This window comes from Monodelphis domestica, chromosome 2, assembly GCF_027887165.1.
Source record: "Monodelphis domestica isolate mMonDom1 chromosome 2, mMonDom1.pri, whole genome shotgun sequence".
Lineage (NCBI taxonomy): Eukaryota > Metazoa > Chordata > Mammalia > Didelphimorphia > Didelphidae > Monodelphis > Monodelphis domestica.
Genome location: NC_077228.1, coordinates 540,340,063 through 540,359,158, shown reverse-complemented (window position 1 = coordinate 540,359,158; position 19,096 = coordinate 540,340,063). Strand labels below are relative to the sequence as shown.

Here is a 19,096-nt window from a genome sequence, read left to right as displayed (position 1 = left end):
AGCAGAGCCAGACATCAGGAGGAGGATTTCTGTAGACTGGAGGCTGGGGCCAGTGCCAGGTCAGATGACTGATTGGGGTCGGCGTCTGGAAAAAGCAGTATCAGCAACACCAGAGTCAGCAGGGAGGAATTGAGGAACATGGACTCAAGCGGATGGGCAAGAGTCCTCAAACTGAAAACAGCCAGGCCCATAGGGAGGGCAAGCAACCTGGCAAAAAGTAGGAAAAGAAAAAAGGCAGCAGTTCCAAAGAGAGTTCGGGTTCTCTCACATTTTGAGAGTGTGGGTAGGTGGGTGGGGCGGGCAAAAAGCCTTGGCAGGAGAAACGTGACTTAAAAATTTATCTAGGCTATCTTTAAAAAAATTGAGTTTTTTTCTCATCCCTTTTGGTCACCAACTGTAAGAATTAAATTATAATCTCTAATAATAAAAATATATTTTATGAGATTTATTAAAGATTATTAGAAATAAAGGAATAAAGAGGATATAAAATTAAAACCATGTGCCCATGGCTGGTTAGCCATTTTCAAAATTTCCCCACCTCACCACCATCACCACTGATGCTTCATCATGCCAAAAAGAGAGGAGGTGCCTCAATGCCCACTGCTTTTATCCTCTGTCTACAGGAAGTATGTAATGACAAGAAGTCAGTGGGCTCTCAGAATATGTAGTTCTTTTTTTAGGATAACAGATTTTCAATTATACAATAGAAAGAAGGTACCAAAGGTGGGTTGGGAGTTGAGAAGGGCATGGAGGAGGAAGGGGTATAAGGAGTCAAATCCTGGTGCAGATCAAGAGAAGGAGCTGGAGTCAAGCCAGAATGGCCTAGATCTAGACAATGAATAGCCTCATGGCTGGAGGACAGTGAGAGCTGTGTGTCAGGGTTTTCAGTCATCCAGACTATTATTGGGTGGTGGGTTTGGTTGAATTGTCAAGGTGGTATGCCCATAGCCTCTCCTTGTTATCAATGGCCAGTTTTAGTTCCTTTAAAATTTTAAAATCAAATGAGCCGTACCTTGACCAACTAAAAGTTTTTAGTGTCCAGGTTTTGCAGTTTTTTCAACTCCTTTTTTGACATCCAGTCCTCCTTAGGGATGCCTTGTTCATCCCAACTACATAGTACCTTTTGCAATGGAGAACACTCAGGCACTTTATTGGTTTTATTCTGTACTCCCCATAATGAAAAAAGGACTTAATTGACATTGTCTGGTCAGAAACTACTGCTTTTGTTCACTGAATGTAGAAAAATTTCTAGTCTTTCTTCCCTAATGTGTTTGAGAAAATTTCTAGGTGTTTCTACCCTATCTGTTTGGGGCCTCTACTCTAGCTGCTGTTGTTGAGGAGCTCAGCAGTGCCTGTGGTAGTAGTCTACTACTGCTGAGGAATTTAAATAATCAAAGTATCCCACAATAGCTTCAATACCCTAGTGAAGAAAAAAGTATTGTAAGATACAATATCCTTTGATTTTATTATAGAAAGCAACAAAACTATATTAGGATTAAGAAATAAATGTAAGGCAATAGTGCTCAATGGTACTAATACTGAATATACATTAATAACAGTAATAATGATTTTAAAAAATCATATTTTGAAATAATGGATCAATGAAGTGAATGTCCAATTTTTAAAACATTTCCTTTAATTTTTTAACTTAATTTAATTAGTAATTTAAAAAATATTTACTTCTATTCAATTAGACTTAATTTAATTTATGTAATAACATTTAGTTGTATTTCATATATAGAGATTGCCTGCAGTTTTTTGCTCTGTTAGTGGTGTTGCCCTGGCATGCAATGAATGCTATGAGCCTTTAGCCACACCTAGGAGCAGGGAGCCTCTATACCCTGCTCTGATCTAGAGAGGTCTGACATCAGAGTCCAGGGGATGTTGAGGGATTTCTGGTTCTGGCTGAAGTTCCAGTCCCCACCCTCAAAGCTGGGAGCATAGAATCCCCCCCCCCACCCCGAGCTAGTCAGGTGTGTTGTCTGGGCTTACTGATTGTTGCAGGACTTGGAAGCTGCCAGTGCAGGGTGGTGGATAGTGTGGGTGGGGACCAGGGACCCTTGCTGGGATTTTGCCCCTTGAGATGCTCCATAGGGAGGTACCTTAGGAAGAGGCTGAATTAGGTTCCAGACCTGTGGAGCACCCTGCTGTAAAGCTGGGAGTTGGGGCACTTGAGAGCAGTACTGCAATGGGCACACTGGCTGTGACTGCACTGAGATGCTGGTACCAGGGGGGAAATCTTGCCTGCTATTCCCTCTAACATCCCACCCCCACCTAAGCTAAAGCTGGGAACACAGAGGGGCTTCAAACTGGCTCCAAGAAGTACTATCCCCTTTAGAGAAGCAAAAGATTTTATCTGACCAAGCCTGAGATCTGGGGAAACTGTAGGCTTCTCTGGTTGAGTGGGAGGCAAATAATGGGTGGTGGCTGGTACCCTGAGCTCATCTGCCCTATTGTCTATTTTAATATCCTCTGAAAAGTTTAAAGAGGAGACGTGAGCCTCCTCTCCATAGTGGTCTCCATAATGTAAAAAACTAAAACAAGGACTATGGTCATTTTTCATGAACTTTATCAGAATTAATTAAACAGAATCATAGAATTAAACAGAAAAGCCTTTTAGACATGTGAGTGCTGTCAACATGGCTCCCTCAGTCTCCTTCTTTGCTGGTTCCTCCAGAAAGAGACCCTACTTCCTGGTCTTCAACCTTTTTTCCTCCCTCTCCCTTCATGGTTCCCTTCAATTATGTCCTGTTCAAACTCAGGATCATGGGCATGCAGATAAGACCCTGTATGATCCTGGAAGAGGGTTTCCTTCACAAAATTGGATATCTTGTTTTAGAGTAATTGACAACTTCTTGTTTCTGCTCTTAACCTTGATTGTATTGGTTTTGATTGTACAGTTTGGGATTTAAGGTAGGATGCAGCTCATGTTATCTATTTCTCACATGGTTATAAATTCTCCACTCATCAATAAATTGATCTAAAAGGCAAGCTATTATATGTTCCCTTAATTTGCTCATGGCATCATACCTTAGGTCTAAATCATATTCACATTTGCATGAAATCTTAGTATAACTTATGTGATATAAGAGTAAATTGATCTAGAGCAAGGTTAGACTGTATGAAAGTCTGAGGTTTCTCTGATGTACAGCAAGATGGAGTTCCATGTGAAAGTCTTTTCACATTGATTGCATTCAAACAGTTTCTCCCCAGTGAGGATTCTCTGATGTACAAGATAGGATCTCAGACTAAACATCTTTCCACATTGCTTGTATTCATAAGGTCTCTAAATATTATGGATTTTCTTATGCTGAACAAAATTTGGAACTGTATTCTAATGTCTTTCCACATTGCATGTACTCATAAGGTTTCTCATCAGTGTGGATTCTCTGATGATAAGCAAGACTGGAGCTCCATGTGAATGTCTTTCCACATTGCTTGCATTCATAAGGTTTCTCCCCAGTGTGGATTCTCTCATGTACAGTAAGAGTAGACCTGCAATTGAATGTCTTTCCACATTGCTTACATTCATAAGGTTTCTCCCCAGTGTGGATTCTCTCATGTACAGCAAGAAGGGAGTTCCAAATGAATGTCTTTCCACATTGCTTGCATTCATAAGGTTTCTCTCCAGTGTGGATTCTCTCATGCACAGCAAGAGAGGATCTCTCTCTGAATGTCTTTCCACATTGCTCACATTCATAAGGTTTCTCCCCAGTGTGGATTCTCTCATGTACAGTAAGAGCAGATCTGCAACTGAATGTTTTTCCACATTGCTTGCATTCATAAGGTTTCTCCCCAGTGTGGATTCTCTCATGTACAGTAAGAGCAGATCTGCAACTGAATGTCTTTCCACATTGCTTGCATTCATAAGGTTTCTCCTCAGTGTGGATTCTCTCATGTATAGCAAGAGAGGATCTCTCTCTGAATGTTTTTCCACATTGCTTGCATTCATAAGGTTTCTCCCCAGTGTGGATTCTCTCATGCACAGTAAGAGCAGATCTGCAACTGAATGTCTTTCCACATTGTTTGCATTCATAAGGTTTCTCCCTAATGTGGATTCTCTCATGTACAGTAAGAGCAGATCTGCAACTGAATGTCTTTCCACATTGCTTGCATTCATAAGGTTTCTCCCCAGTGTGGATTCTCTGATGATAAGCAAGACTGGAGCTCCATGTGAATGACTTTCCACATTGCTTGCATTCATAAGGTTTCTCCCCAGTGTGGATTCTCTCATGTACAGTAAGAGTAGACCTGCAATTGAATGTCTTTCCACATTGCTTGCATTCATAAGGTTTCTCCCCAGTGTGGATTCTCTCATGTACAGCAAGAGCAGACCTGCGACTGAATGTCTTTCCACATTCCATGCATTCATAAGGTTTCTTCTCAGTGTGGATTTCCTTATGTACAGCAAGAAGGGAGTTCCAATTGAATGTCTTTCCATATTGCTTGCATTCACAAGGTTTCTCACCAGTGTGGATTCTCTCATGTATAGCAAGTTTGTGTCTCTTTCTGAATATCTTTCCACATTCCTTCAATTTACCAGACTTTTCCTCAGAGTTCATATTTTGATGTTCAGTATGGGATGAATGCTGAGATTCAAAACAGAATTCCCTCCAAGCTAAGTTATTTGGAATATTACTCATGAGTCTTTGCTGGTCTGATTCTTCCACAGAAGGGCTCATCACTGTGGGAGTTGACTTCATTTCTGGTCTGATCTCTCCTAAAAAAATCAGTAAAACATACCTGCATAGTCATATATACACACGAATAACTATATCTCCTTTCCTCCAAGTCAGAACATAAACTGCATTAAATCCAATTTCCTCAGGTAAGAAGCAACATAAAGAGGGCCATGCAGAGAATTTCAACCAGGATATCTGTGGGTTTCCTTTTATGAACAGGGATGATAAACAGTTGGTGTTCAAAATATGTTGCTTCCAAGCTTTCCCTAAGAACTTAAAAGAATCTGTATTTTGAGGAGATATTCAGGAGAGAAGAATTTGGGAATCCAGTGTTTATTTGTATATGGTTTATCATGAGGCATTGTAAAGAAGCGAAGTTCATGATGGTGGTAGTATCTGTTGTGAGAACTTGTCTGTAGCCCTATCTCTTCCATTACTTAATAAAATGCCACTTGTGGATATCTTCAGCTTCTTTGGAATCAAAATCTTTATCCATAGAAACTGATGCCTTCTGCACTAGGGATCTGGCTTCCTTTCCCCTGCACCAGAAAGGGCTATCACTTATCTTCACATTGACACATTTTATACCTCCTTGATCAACTTCTTTATGAAGCGAAGCTTTCCAACATTTGTGGGTAGAATTGATAACTTGATGAGTAAAATCCTTGTCTTTTAACTCTCCATTCAAAGCAAAATTTTTTTTCTGACTTCCCAACTGGCACTTTGTAAAATCGAAACTAGTCAACTGTCTCATTGAGGTAATTTGATTTATCCTTCTGTACATAATCAACACTATGGACACTGGAAGTTTCTGGGTTATCCATTCTAATAGCAATTAACTTCCAATCTGACTCTTCCCCATCAATAAGGGCCAAAATTTCAAGAATATTTATCAAAATGTCACCAGGAGCATGAACCTTAGAGCCTACTTCACAAACATTGAGGGGATCATTATGGCCATGTCAGTAGGTACAGGAGTCTACATTATAAGTGTCTTCTCAAGTCTGAAGATGGGCTCCATCATTCCATATATAACCCTTGTGAGGGGAGATACTTGCCACATTACATAGCTTATCTCTATATCTTTTTTTTTTAATAAACACTTACCTTCCATCTTAGAATCAATACCGTGTATTGGTTCTAAGGCTGAAGAGTAGTAAGGGCTAGGCAATGGTGGTCAAGTAAGTTGCCCAGGGTCACACAGCTGGGAAGTGTCTGAGGCCAGATTTGAACCCAGGACCTCCCATCTCTGGGCCTGGCTCTCAATCCATTGAGCTACCCAGCTTCACCCTCTTTCTATCTTTTTTAATAGGGTTCAATGGCTCCTTAGTGTCAATTTCCATTTTAGTCTTTGTCCAACAAGGTATTTCTATCACCATATTAAATACTTCCTAATGCTCACCGGTCCAAGCTTTCTCTGTAGGAATGAGATTTTCCTCTTTAGATTCAGGCTTCAGAGGAATATCATGTAAGGGGGGATGTAGTGACTAGTTACATTCTTAAAGTAGAGGCCATATTGGTGGGAGTATGGGCTGCCCAATTGTTCTGTGTGGCAGCCCTGGCAGCAGTAACAGCCATGAACACCCAGCCCAGGCTTTGGCCCTGGAGCCCAGGAGCAGCAGCCTCAGTCTCGGCACTGGTATAGGCCTCAGCCCTGGCTGGGAGCTTCTTAAAGGCATTGATTAACAACACAGGTTAGTTATTGAGTAGTTTCACTGAGAGTGTAGCTAATTGGCCAGTAGCAGAATAAATGAAATTCCATTCTTACAAAGGATATGACTGATCACTTGTTTATATGGGTATATGATTTGGGGTTTGGGTTTAAAAGATGACTCTGTTACAAAAAATGAGTAATATTGAAATAGATATCAGGTGATAACACATATATAACCCAGTGGTATTGTTTGTCACCTCTGGGAGGGGAGAAACAAAAGGGGATGGAGAGAAAATGAATCATGAAAACATGGAAAGATGTTTAAAAAAATTTTTAAAGGTGGTTTTGCAGATAATCTTTATCTTTAAAAAAAGCAATATATGCCATTAATATCCAAGTAAATTTATCATTTAATACACTATTTATCAGGGTAGATAGCAATTCTTTTTGTTGGCTGGTTAGAGAGCTAAAACCAAAAAAGAATTTTCACCCCTCTGCAAGAAATTCTTTCTCTTTTATGCCTCATGGGGATGCTGGCATTTGTGAAGATTGGACTTGGCTCTCCCCTGATTGTAACAATGAAGGCACTTAGCTCTTCCTTTATTGTGAAGATTAAATTGTAATCCCCTGGCTATTTTGAGATTTTAATTCCCAAAGTGTTAACTCAGTATTTAAAGTAGATCTATCCATTTTAACTAGAAAAAGTAACTAACTAAAAAATGTTCGAACAACCATTTCATACATTGAGTGGGCAGTCCTGGAGAGGAGCATCTGCTGTGATTGGTAGATGTGAAATTTAACGGAGGTGACACAAGAGAAAAAGTCTTTAAATAGAGGAAACAAAGACTGAAGAGGATCAGTCAACCCAGGCTTGGAGTGAAGGATTAGTCACTTGAAGCTGGAGGGAAGACAGACACTTAATAATATAATATGAGAGCAAAATGCTTACACACCATTTCCCCAAAATATTACCAAAAGATCAGACTCTCAAATCCAAATCCAAAAAGACCATCATGTGTTAACTTTTACTTAGGAACATAATTCCCAGCAAAACCGAAATCTCCTCTACTCCCCTACACAGAAACTTATTCTCTCAAAGTCAATGTATAAATCAAAATGTACAAGTACACCAAGCTTCACCATGACTCAGTAATTCAATTTCACTAATCAGAAACTCCATAGTAATCCTGAGAAATAATCAACCTAATAATTAATCTGAATTTTGTTCTCAGTACCTCTCTGATCTCTCAACCCCAATGTTATGATTGTTGAATTGTCTTTAAGAATTTCTGATTATTTCTTTTTACTAAAAGTAATATGTAAGGGGGCAGCTGTGTAGCTCAGTGGATTGAGATCCAGGCCTAGAGATGGGAGGTCCTAGGTTCAAATCTGGCCTCTGACACTTCCCAGCTGTATGATCTTGGGCAAGTCAATTACTCCCTATTGCCTAGTCCTTACCACTCTTCTGCCTTGGAGCCAATACACAGTATTGACTCCAAGATGGAAGGTAAGGGTTTAAAAAAAAAAAGTAATAAGTAAATTTCATTGATTGTTTGTAAGCTTAGGCTCCTTACAGGTTAATGAAAAAAGTAAGCCACCTGTGATGAAATCATTCATCTTGGGTGGAGCCTGAATCTGTAATCACAATACAAGAATATGGAATGATCTCAGAATGTTAATAAAGTGATTTTTTTTTAGTTAATGTATCACTTTTCCAATTATCTTTACTCAAACATTTGTGCTGAAAATTGTATCTGTGTGCCAAGAAAATGGGTATAAAAATAAAGACCAGGCCCAGGCATGGTGGAGCAGCCACCAGATGCAAAGCTTGCCCCTGGCTGATTTACATGCACAGCTGTCTTCCATTTTTTATTTTTTCATCCTACCAATCGCCACCTGCTGAGAACCCCTGGAGCCACAAGTAGGGATGAACTGGACTCTTAACACCTCAGGGCTTGGCACAGTTCCTAGAACCAATTTTATATTTAATCCATGTTTACTGGCTGGGCCCTGGGCTTATGTCAGGCCCAAGCTCTGCCAGGATCCTTGCATTCTGGATTCTCTCCTGGAGAAAAATGCATACTCTGGCCTCAGTTCTGTTTCTGTCTCTTTCTGGCCCTTATTTTTCAGGAGTCAACAGTAACCCTGCTGGAACCTGAGCAGACCCAATACTGGAGATCCCAGAGGCTTCACTCTAGGCTCTCATCTCACTAAACTGAGGTGGTGTCCAAGGTGGTGTCCATCTCATTGTCCAAGAACAGGACAAAGATGGAGCCCCAGAAAGCAGGGCCTGGAGCTGAGGATTTCAGCAGAGCTTAGCCTTGGATTGCTTCCAAGGTAGGCAGCAGTCTTCACCCCTACTGATGAGCTGCAGATGGAGAAGGGGGGAAATCAGGAAACTAGTTGCCTGGCTCCACTCTACATTGAGGCTCTCTGATCTCAGCTGGGTCCTCACCATGGCAAGGCAATCCTGTGACATCTCCCTCATGGATTCCCTTTGCCACCTACCACAATAGCCTTCCAAAGATTTCTCTGGTCTCCAGCTCTCCCTTATGGCTTCCTCCCACCCCCTGGCCACACCTTCTGAGCTGAGAAATTGGCCTCATATTTCACTGAACAAAAACTGAACCTCTCTGCAGAGCTCTTATCCTCCTTGTTCTTTCCTTTTCAGTCTTTCCAACACTAATAGACTAATAACTGTCCATCTGGAAACCAAAAAACCATTCCTCCCCAATGCACCAAACACTTTCACTTGATATCTTTATCCCCCTGAGATACTGTCCAGTGTCTGCCCTAGGGAATCATAGCTAAACTGCTAGAGATGGCCATTTGCAGTGAGTTGCGCCAATGTCTTTCCCTTGTCTTCTCTGCTTTGGGTTTACTATCCTCAGTCTGGCTTTCCTGGAGCCCAGTCTGCAGCCCATCTTCCATAGTTTTCATCTCTTTAGAGCTTTCCTTGTCTTGATGCACTTGCACTGGATTTAGTATCAAAAGGGCTCCTACTGAATTGTCGGAATGCTGTCTACTCCAGCAGTTGGTGAGCTCTATGAGAGCGGGAGATGTCTACTGCATTCCTTTATATCCCCTATAACTTATTTCAGGACCAGGCACAGAGCAAGCACTCATACATGTTTCTGGATACTAAAGATCTCAGAGGGGATAAGCTAACCCTTTTTGACACTTTTAGAAAACTTCCAGGCTCTTCAATTCCAAAAAAAAAATTACTTCATAGAGGGCCACAGACAGATGCCCTAAAGGGAGCTGATTAGAAATGGAGTCCAATAACCTCTTCTTATAGATGGGGAAACCAAGGCTCAGGGGTGCTGTGACTTGCCCAGGGAGCCCCTTTTAACACCTCTGAAAAAGAATTCGCAGTCGGATCATCCTGCCCCCAAATCTAGCTCTGGCTTCATCGGAGCACACAAAAGCTTCCGGCCATCCAGGCTCTCACATACCTCTTTTCCCCTCCCTCACCTGGGCAGCAGCTTCTCAGGCCTTCTTGCTCCAGTATCCATAGACCTTCCCTCTGCTCCAAATAAAATAGCACATCTTCTGGGGGAGCTGGAAGCCCTGAGAATGGGGAATCAAGCAGGGAGGAGGATGTAGAGAAGGTCATCACTGAGTTCTCTTAAGGGAAAAGTGGAATATAGGGATTCCACTCAGAGTCTCTTTCCATGGGGTTCCCACAGGAATCTGCCATCCCCCCCACTCAGTGACTGTAATGTAGGAGCCCAGGGTAAGATGTGCCTATTACCCTCTTGGGGGACCTGAAATGAGCAACAGTACACACACACACACACACACACACACACACACGCACCTCTGTGTTTTCCTGTTTTGTTTTGTTTTTCCGCCCGAAACTCCTAAACTCACAAACTAGGTGTCAGGGTCATTGTTCTGGATCAGTCTAAAGCCCCAGACTCAAGGACCTCGAGAGATTGGCTTTTTTGTCCCATCATCCTCCATGCTCCTCTCTCTCTCTGACACCTCTCTGAGCCTCAGGGACTGTTCTCTTGGGGAGTCTCTGCCTCTTCTCCTGGAGAACTCAATCCTATTTGGGCTCAATGCTGTCTCTCAACCAGTCCTTGCGTCCTGACATGACTGAGGGGAGTAAGCAGGGCCTGTGGGAAGGTTATGGGGCCTCCTGGTGGAAAGTCTCCTCAGCACTTAATGTGGGGAGATGAGGAGGGACAAGGTCAGGGAACCAATCTGGAATCAGAACAATTGGTTCTGGAGCATTTTTTTGTAGAGAAGGCTGAACTCAGTAAATACTTGTTTCTGTTATCTGGTAGCTAGATGGGGAGTGGCAGGAAAGCCTCAGTTTAAATCTAGCCCCAAGCAGTTTCTATATGTTTGCCTCAGAATAAACCACATGATGGATTCTCTATTTCCTCAACTGTAAAATGGGGGTAATTGTATCACAAAATTTGGAAGATGAAGGCGAGGAAGTAGAGCCATAATATTACAGAGAGAACCCTTGGCAGAGCATTTGGCCAAGAGCAGGTCATTATTAAGGCTTCTTCCTTCCCTCCCTTTCTCACCAAGCTCTGCTGGAGGCTTAGGACAATAGGAGGGAAGACTAAGGACAACCCAACTCTGCCGGGGACACCCAGGAGGTATGAACTAGAGAACGATATCCCAAATCGTAGATCCAATCTAGAGAGGAAGAGGGTGGATAGAAAACCTTCCCTGATACTTTTCCCAGATGGGTTTTGGAGACACAATTCCAGGTCAGGGAGAGGCAAGAGCTCTGAGACTACTTCCACATCTGAGATTCTCCCATACGGATTTGATCTCTGACTTCAGAGAACCCCCAAGGTCCCATTACACAATATAAGGTCCTTTTATAGGAGAATCAGAGAGCAGGAGGGCTCTGGCTCTGGGACTCAGCATTGGAGCCCTCGTCCCTTCCTCATGACTAAAAACTGCTCCCAACCCTGCCTGCTGCTGAGGACCATATTCCCTTGGAAGGCAGACTAGGGCAGCAGGGAGAGACTCCTTACCTACAGAGAGCAGGTTCTGGGCATTCTCCAGCATCACCTCCTTGTACAGCTCCTTCTGGGGAGGCGACAAGAGGCGCCACTCCTCCCAGGTGAAGTCCACAACCACATCTGGAAACATCACCACCTCCTGGAGCACCACAAGTCAGAGCACAGAGAGCTGAAAGCTACATCATAATGAAGAGCCCACCTCTGGTCAATTACAGGAGGAAACTGACACACAAAGAAGGGAGGGGCCCAAAGGTCCCACCCTTGGTCAGTGTCAGTCAGCACTAGAAGCTGAGGCTTTAAGAGCCCAATGGAGGATTGAGAAAAGCAGCTCTAGGATGCTCTGGAACAGTGCTGAGGAGTTTCTAACTACTGTGTAAAAGGAAATGTCTAGGGGACTTTCCTTGCAACTTTGATCCCAAGGGCCCTAGCAATGGGATGAAAGTGTCACAGAGTCACATGTCTGCTGCCTGCCCTGGGGAGTCATTGTTAGTGTGAATGTCCCTAGCATCAATGTGCCACAGCCACAAAGGGAGGAGCTGGGGGTAATAGAGGTAAAGAGAGAGGGCTCTCTGGCTCTCTGGCCTGGGGGTTTCTCTGAGGTTTCCTTATCTCTTGATCTCCTGCAAGCCCAGCCTGACTGGGTGGAATGGAGAAAGAGATCTAGAAAGGCTGAGACCTCTCCCCCCCCACCCTACCCCCGCTTCTATGAAACTTGGTTTTAACTAATAAATGCTTATAAATCTGGTAATAAGCCTCCAAATCATTTTTTGATTATAACATTATGGAACTCATCTTCCTGTGAAATCATGACAAAAGTCTGAGTTCTAGCTGGGAGCTGTGTGGATCTGTGGAGGAGAAAAGAGAAGGTGAGGGGAAAGTTCTTCCTTCCCAGGACTTTAGAAGTGATGTGTCCTCAAGCAAAATCTGTGTGAAGAGTTTGTCAGAATCTGTCCAGAGCAGTGTATTCTGGAGGGAAGAGAGTTCTATGGGATGCCTTCAAAGAGAACAAAGCTAAAGAAAAGCTCTAGTTTGTTTTCTACATGATTGAAATCAAGTTAGATCTGGATGAAAACCCGAGGAGCGTTCTAAAGAGATGGTCATTACAATCTGGACTTGAAGGAGTGATCTGGGATGCTTTCCAGCCAAGTGAAGATGTGTCTGTTGTGACATTCAGGGCTTGAGGTTCCCCTTGGTAGGATGGGTCACAGCCAAAGTCTTTACTGTATGATTGCTTTCATTCATATATAGCATATAGTCCTTAATTATATTTCATTACACAAAAATAAAAAAATAACTATGATGGAGAAGGGAGAATTACATTGTTCAATAAAAAAATAATTAATTTGTGTTTTGTTTGTGCTAATTCATGAGAAAAAAAATGTTGTCGCTATGTTTATGAGGAAGAAATAATCTAAACAGACACCTAGAACTCTAGAAACTTTAACGAAAAAGAGTCAAGATAACCAATTAAAGAGGCCTACATCTGACAGTCCATATAAAGGGAAGGTTGGTCTGATCTGAAAATACCCTGATACTATGGAGGGGCCACTTATACTACCTACCTGTTCTATACATAACATGTGTTTGATCAATGATCCTGGAATTAGATGGTTTTCCATTTCACTTCCTTTATTCTAGGATTTGACTTCTGAACAATTGAGGAATTTCTGACTCTTTCTTATGCTTTTTCACATTCTCTAGAATTTATAAATCTTTTGTTTCCCTCTAGGATGTCTTTAGTTATTCTTCTTCACTATATAGTTTTCACTGTGTGGGTTCTCAGCAAAGAAAGGCAATCTTTTTAGGGACTGATAACTGATCTTTAGTTGATTCCCTGACTCACACTCAACAGATGCTTTTCCAAATATCATACCTCCCACACCCATCTATCATGACCAGGGGATAAGGTCATGAACTCCAAATTTCCTTTCCAATAGAAAGTGAATCTCAAAGATCTTGATTCTCACGTTTTTTCTACTTTTTTGGGTCTTCTCTGACCAATTTCTCCACCATTCCCCTGAATAGCACCTTCTATACACCCAAAAACCTTTTCATCCCTCTTTTGTGTATTTTCTTCCTCTGTTAGGCTCTGTTACAACCTTAGGATGAAGAGAATAGAAAACCAAGAATCAACCATGGCAAGCCTCCCCAGAGACAACAAAACACAGAACAAGAGATTTGCAATGGAGATCCACAGAAGGGAAGGACAACCTAGAAGAAAAGTCAACAAAGGTAAAACAAAGTCTTCCCACTCCCAAAGCCAAAGTCTTGATCTCAAAGATAGGAGGAATACAGACAACATAAAGGCTAGAGGCCACCTGCAAGAACACAACCTGTAAAAAACAATGAACACAATAGACAATAACAATCAAAGAGCACTGGCCAGAACTTCAGGACCTTAAAAAATGAAATTAGAATGGAAAGAATTTAAAGATGGCCTTCAGAAAGAAACCAACCCAAGGATGCCAATTCCATGACTGGAAGTGGTTACATGTTCAAGTCAGAAACAAAGAGTGCTACAAGCCTTCAAAAGAAATACCTTCAAAAGCAATGGAAAGATACTGGAATAATATAAGACTATTCCAAATCCATGAAATGAAAGATGTTCCAGAGAACATTGGAACTTGGGAGGCAGCCCAGGGTGCCCTATCCTCTGAGAAGTCTCAGCTGACCTTGTATCATTTACTTATGGATCCTATTTACCATTAACTGCTTTGGCCTGGTAACTGCCCAAGTCATGGTTCTGTCTCCTGATGTGGCTCAATATTCTGTCAACCTGTAATAGGTGAAGTGCAAAATCCAGCTCTTGAGCAATTGATCATCATTCTAGTTTCATTCCGAGGTATGAGGTGACCGTGGAAGATTCTGGCGAGCCCCAAGGAGTCGGGTCTAGTATTTCTACATGACTGACCCATCTCTCAGAGATGCCTGGTTTACTGTCCAAAGTCAGGGCCTTGACCTTGCACTTGCACTCACACAAGAATCACTTCTTCCTCTGAGGAGAGGAGGGGTGGATCATTACTGGCCCCTCATTATTGATTATTCCAATCAAACATTCATGCAATCCAGGATAAGAGAGAAATTGGGTAAATGAGAACAACTTTGGGATCCAATTTCTCTGAAATGGGTCTGATATCCAAGAGAGTTTGAAAACCCAGGACCCAGAGCCATTCTCTAATAGATAATCAAAGGATCTGAACAAAGAGTTTTCCAAAGAATGCCAAAGATTCACAGCCACATGGAAAATGGTCTAAGTCACTAATCAAGAGAAACAGGAACCAAAACAGGGTTGAGGCTTCACCTCATAGTCTGAAAAATGTCAAAAAGAAAAAAACTTGGGGAATAATCAGTGTTGGAGTGGATTGTGGGAAGATGGGCACACATAGGCAATATTAGTGGTTACAAAATGGAAGAAAATCATGGAGATCTGATTGTTAATCCCACCTCAGAGTTACATTCTACGTGACTGTGAAACGTGACTTAATCTCTGTTTGCCTCAGATTCCTCAATTGTGGAATAATGAAAATTAGAACATTTACCTCAGAGGGCTATTATACAGGTTGCTGAAAAGATTTTTGGAATATAGAGCACTCTAGTCTTTCTGAATCCCATTCTTTGCCCTGTTTGCCTATGTTCAATGTCTCCCTTAGGACTTCCCTACCCCATATTAAAAAAAAAAAAACTCCCAGGCCTTCTAAAGACTCTCCCCTTTCTCTTAAGCCTGTCCAACAAGGGAAGGACTGGACCATCATGGAGTTCTACTGAACAGAGAAGGAATGTACCCAGCTGCTGGCTCTGGTACAAACAGCTCTGCTCAAGAACACTCAAAGCTCCTCTTTCCTCTTCTTCCTCTGACCCAGGGACACTGGTCTCCTGGCTGAGCCTTGGGCAAGACCTTCCACGGTCTGATTCTGAGCCTTTCCAGGGGCCGTCTGTCTCCCTGCAGGGACGGTTCTCCCTCCTCCCTCTGGTCTCTGAGTCCTTCAAGTCCCAGCTAGATCCTCCCCTTGGGAACCAATGATTTCTGTGGTCCCCAGAACCCTCAGAGCCTTCCTTCCCAGAGGGCCTCCCTCCATCAAGAGCTTGTTTGGACACGGCTTCTGGGGGGTCTCCTCAGTCAGACTGTGGGGGGCCTGGAGGGTGGCCGATGGTTTCTCCCTTTCTTTGCACTGAGCAGTGCCTGGCATAGACTAGGCTCTTCCTCTAGACTCACTGGCTTGGTCTGAGAAGTGGGAAAGAGGAAGGAGCCAGAGAGACCTGGGAAGGCTCAGAGTTGAGGACGAAGCCAGTGAGCAGCACCAGGGGGACAATCTCTTGTGTGAGGATGGCACAGACCAGGGGACACCCTCAGGCTCTACTCCAGGCCTGGCCAGACAAGACTCGAGGGAACAGGCTGGTCCAAAGAAAGAGGAAGAGGCTGTGTGTGTGTGCCTGCATGTGCATATGTGTGTGCATACTGCTTTTGTGTATATATATAACATATATATATATATTATAGTCATTCTCGATCACCGAGAGACTACTATGTATATATATATATATATATATATATACACTGCTTTTGTGTACATGTGTGTTTGTATCTATGCGTGTGTGTTGCTAGGCTAGCAGAGAAAACAAACAATCCTCTAACACCAAAGAAGGACTCAATGGTCATCCTCAGAGCTCACCAGGGAGAAATCCAACATGGCAGGTGGCGCCTGGGGGGAGCTCTGGGGGTCTGAGCTGCCCAAAGGCCAAGGAATCACTCACAAACCCTGAGAAGAGAGTCGGGAAGAGCTGTTTCTTCTGCTTGAGATGTGGGAACAGAACTGGCCCAGCAGGAAGGAGGCAGCAGCTTCCAGGCCCCTCTTGTGGCAGAGCCAGGGAAGGGCCTCCCTGGCTGAGGGGGCTCCCATCTGGGGCTGGAATGCACTTACCTGGGCTCGGAATCTGCCTCTCTCCAAGGCCATCCCTGGGACCCCAGGCTTCCTACAGAGGCAGCAAAGTAGCCCCAGTGAGTCCATCTGCTGAAGCTCCTCCATCTTTTCCCAGCCTTGTCTCTCCACTCAGGGTTCTGCCTCCCCCCAAACCTTCCTCCCATTTTATGACCCCAGAATGGGGCTCCAGCCAAAGCTCTTCCTGACAGGCCTCCCTCAGCCCAGGGAATGTCTGACTTCTCTGCCCTTCTGAGCAGCAGGAGCTGGCCTGGAGCCCCCGGGGAACCCCCTCCCCTCCTTCCCCCAGTGTAGAAAAGCCCATCTTGCTCTCTGCCTTTGGGCTCACTCTCTGGGCCAATGGCTCTTGGTGAAACTTGAGAAGAAAGCTGCCCTGATCTCCCTCCCACCTCAGGATCTGGCTCAGCCCCATCTCTCCTTGGACCAGGCCCTGGGCCTCTGTACCCTGAGCTGAGGAAGGAGAAGGGACCCAGAGGGCAGAGGTTTTCCCTTCTCTTCCCAGGTCTGACTGAGGCTATCCCACAGGGATCTCCCCAGGGTGAGGGGCCAAAGGAGTCACCCAGGGCCAGGCCTGCCCTCAGGGGTATAAAAGAGAATTCTTAACCCCTTTCAGTAACTTAACTGAGGAAAGAGCTGGTTGGCTCAGTGGACAGAGTCAGGCCCAAAGAGAAGAGGTGCTGTTATCATGGAGACCAGCCCACAGGAAAAGGAAATAGAAACCGCTCTCAGAGAGGAAGTGATGTAAGAAGGACAGTTGGACAAGGAGAGGCCAAAGCCAGCCTGAGGTGTGAGGAGGGGGCCTTTGGCTCTCAGCTTTCTTGAGGGGAGGGGCTGCTGGCTGCTGGGGGGGGGGGGGAGCTGTCCCTTGTGGAGGGAGAGAGTTGGAATATATATAAATAGTGTAGATTCGGCCTGGTTAGTGAGGCTGAAGAGTGATTAGTGAGACACTCTCAAAGGACAGTTTTTAGGTAGTTTGTAGTTGATAGAAGAAGACTGAGGTAGGTTTCCGGTCGTTCTGGGGTGGATCGTTCAATCTGCGTGTCTTTCTCTCCCCCAGCTTTCAGACTTTACTTTTTTTCTCAATTAAAACAAAAATGTGTCAAACTGCCCTCCTGTCTTTGTCAAGCTCCTGATTTTAGGCCCTACCCTTCCGGATGCCGAATGCTCTTTGGCCTCCAAAGCCCCCACAGCCTCTCCCCCTCCTGCCCTGGCAGCCCCCTCACACCTTCCTCCCTGCTACATACTGCAGAAGCCAGCCTGTGTGTGTGTTGCCAGGCAAGCAGAGAGAACAATCCTTAGAGAGCAAAGGTGTCAGTGGTCATCCTCAGCACAACGCTCAGAGAAATCCAACATGGGAGGCGCTGCAGGGCCTGGGGGGGGGGGGGGGATGTTGGGGTCTGAGCTGCCCAAGGGCCACCGAATCACTCATAAACCATTAGAAGAGAGCCAGGAAGGGCTGTTCCTCCTGCCTTGGATGTGGGAACAGAACTGGCCCAGCAGGAAGGAGGCAGCAGCTTCCAGGCCCCTCCTGTGGCAGAGCCAGGGAAGGGCCTCCCTGGCTGAGGGGGCTCCCATCTAGGGCTCGGAATCTGTCCCTCTCCAAGGCCATCTCTGGGACCCCAGGCTTCCTGGGGCAGCAAAGTAGCCCCAGTGAGTCCATCTGCTGAAGCTCCTCCATCTTTCCCAGCCTTGTCTCTCCACTCAGGGTCCTGCCTCCCCCCAAACCTTCCTCTCATTTTATGGCCCCAGAATGGGGCTCCAGCCAAAGCTCTTCCTGACAGGCCTCCCTCGGCCCAGGGAATGTCTGACTTCTCTGCCCTTCTGAGCAGCAGGAGCTGGCCTGGAGCCCCTGGGGAACCCCCTCCCCCCTCTCTCTCCCAGTGTAGAACAGCCCATCTTCCTCTCTGCCTTTGGGCTCACTCTCTGGGCCAATGGCTCTGGGTGGAACCTGAGAAGAAAGCTGCCCTGACCTCCCTCCCAGCTCAGGATCTGGCTCAGCCCCGACCCTCCTGGGGCCAGGCCTAGGCCTCGGCACCCTGAGCTGGGGAGGGAGAAGGGACCCAGAGGGCAGAGCTCTGCCCTCCTGGAACCCCTCCACAAGGAACCCGCCTGCCCTGGCTCTGGAGCTCTTCTTCCCTCCTTCGGGGTTTTCTGGGCAGACACCGGAGCTCTTCGCCATTTCCTGGGCCATCCGGGTCAGTCCTCTGCCTGCATCTCCCAGAGGTCAAAGCAAGAACTGGGAGCACCCCGAGGTGGGCAGGGCCTGGCCGTGTCTCCTTCCCAGAACGTGGAGGCCGAGCTGGAAGGAGGACAGTCGAGGCTGAAGAAGCGGAGACCTCCTGGCAGCCAGCCCGGCTCCTCCTCCACACAGAGACTGAAAGGACTCGGCCGGGGTTGCCCTTCCTCCCCAGGAGGTGGGGGCAGCGGGAGCTCCTGGGAAAACTGGCCTTCTGTCCACCATGTGGCCCTGCAGCCCCAGGGCGGCTGGCCTGGGTTCTCCTCGTCTCTGCCGGTCTTGGGGCTCATTTCAGACAGTCGGGCTCCCCCACAGCGATCACTGGGAGGCGAGAGTCAGCGGGAGCCCCGGGGAGCTCCGCACCAGACTCACCTGAACGGGAAAATGCCCGGATGATGGAAGCAGGAGGGTGTGGCTTGTAGCTCGCGGCTCCCTGTGGAGGCGGGGAGGAAGCGGCAGAACCCGCTCCTGGGCAAAGTCCGGTAAAGGCGACCGATTGGTTTGGGCTCTACTGGGGCAACGGCGGCAGCATCCTCTCCCCGCAGAGTCCTCCTTGTGCCCAGACCAGAGCAGACGGGGATCCGCGCACATCTTCC

The 19,096-nt window shown here is 45.4% G+C and overlaps 1 protein-coding gene across 2 annotated transcripts; it reads right to left on the bottom strand.

The window, feature by feature from the left end:
* Positions 1-1,752: 1,752 nt before the first annotated feature.
* LOC103106734 (zinc finger protein OZF-like) lies at positions 1,753-17,628 on the bottom strand. 2 transcript variants are annotated; one of them, XM_056820106.1, is made up of 5 exons: positions 17,509-17,628; positions 16,247-16,298; positions 11,340-11,466; positions 9,811-9,906; positions 1,753-4,720 (listed from the first exon to the last, which is right to left on the bottom strand). In XM_056820106.1, the coding sequence occupies exons 2-5, from the start codon at positions 16,277-16,279 to the stop codon at positions 3,306-3,308; spliced, it is 1,671 nt and encodes a 556-aa protein (XP_056676084.1). In that variant the 5' UTR covers positions 16,280-16,298; positions 17,509-17,628; the 3' UTR covers positions 1,753-3,305. The 2 variants fall into 2 exon arrangements, with proteins under 2 accessions (XP_056676084.1, XP_056676083.1); XM_056820105.1 differs by lacking the exon at positions 17,509-17,628 and having other exon boundaries at positions 16,247-17,071.
* Positions 17,629-19,096: the final 1,468 nt, after the last annotated feature.

Bases quoted from the DNA above. Each gene is read 5' to 3' on its own strand.
- LOC103106734 (XM_056820105.1), bottom strand. From the start codon at position 16,351: ATGGAGGAGCTTCAGCAGATGGACTCACTGGGGCTACTTTGCTGCCTC. The intron at 11,467-16,246 runs GTAAGTGCATTC...GTGGTGCTCCAG, and splicing joins GAGGCAGATTCCGAGCCCAG to GAGGTGGTGATGTTTCCAGA. The intron at 9,907-11,339 runs GTAAGGAGTCTC...CCCCATTCTCAG, and splicing joins CCAGAACCTGCTCTCTGTAG to GGCTTCCAGCTCCCCCAGAA.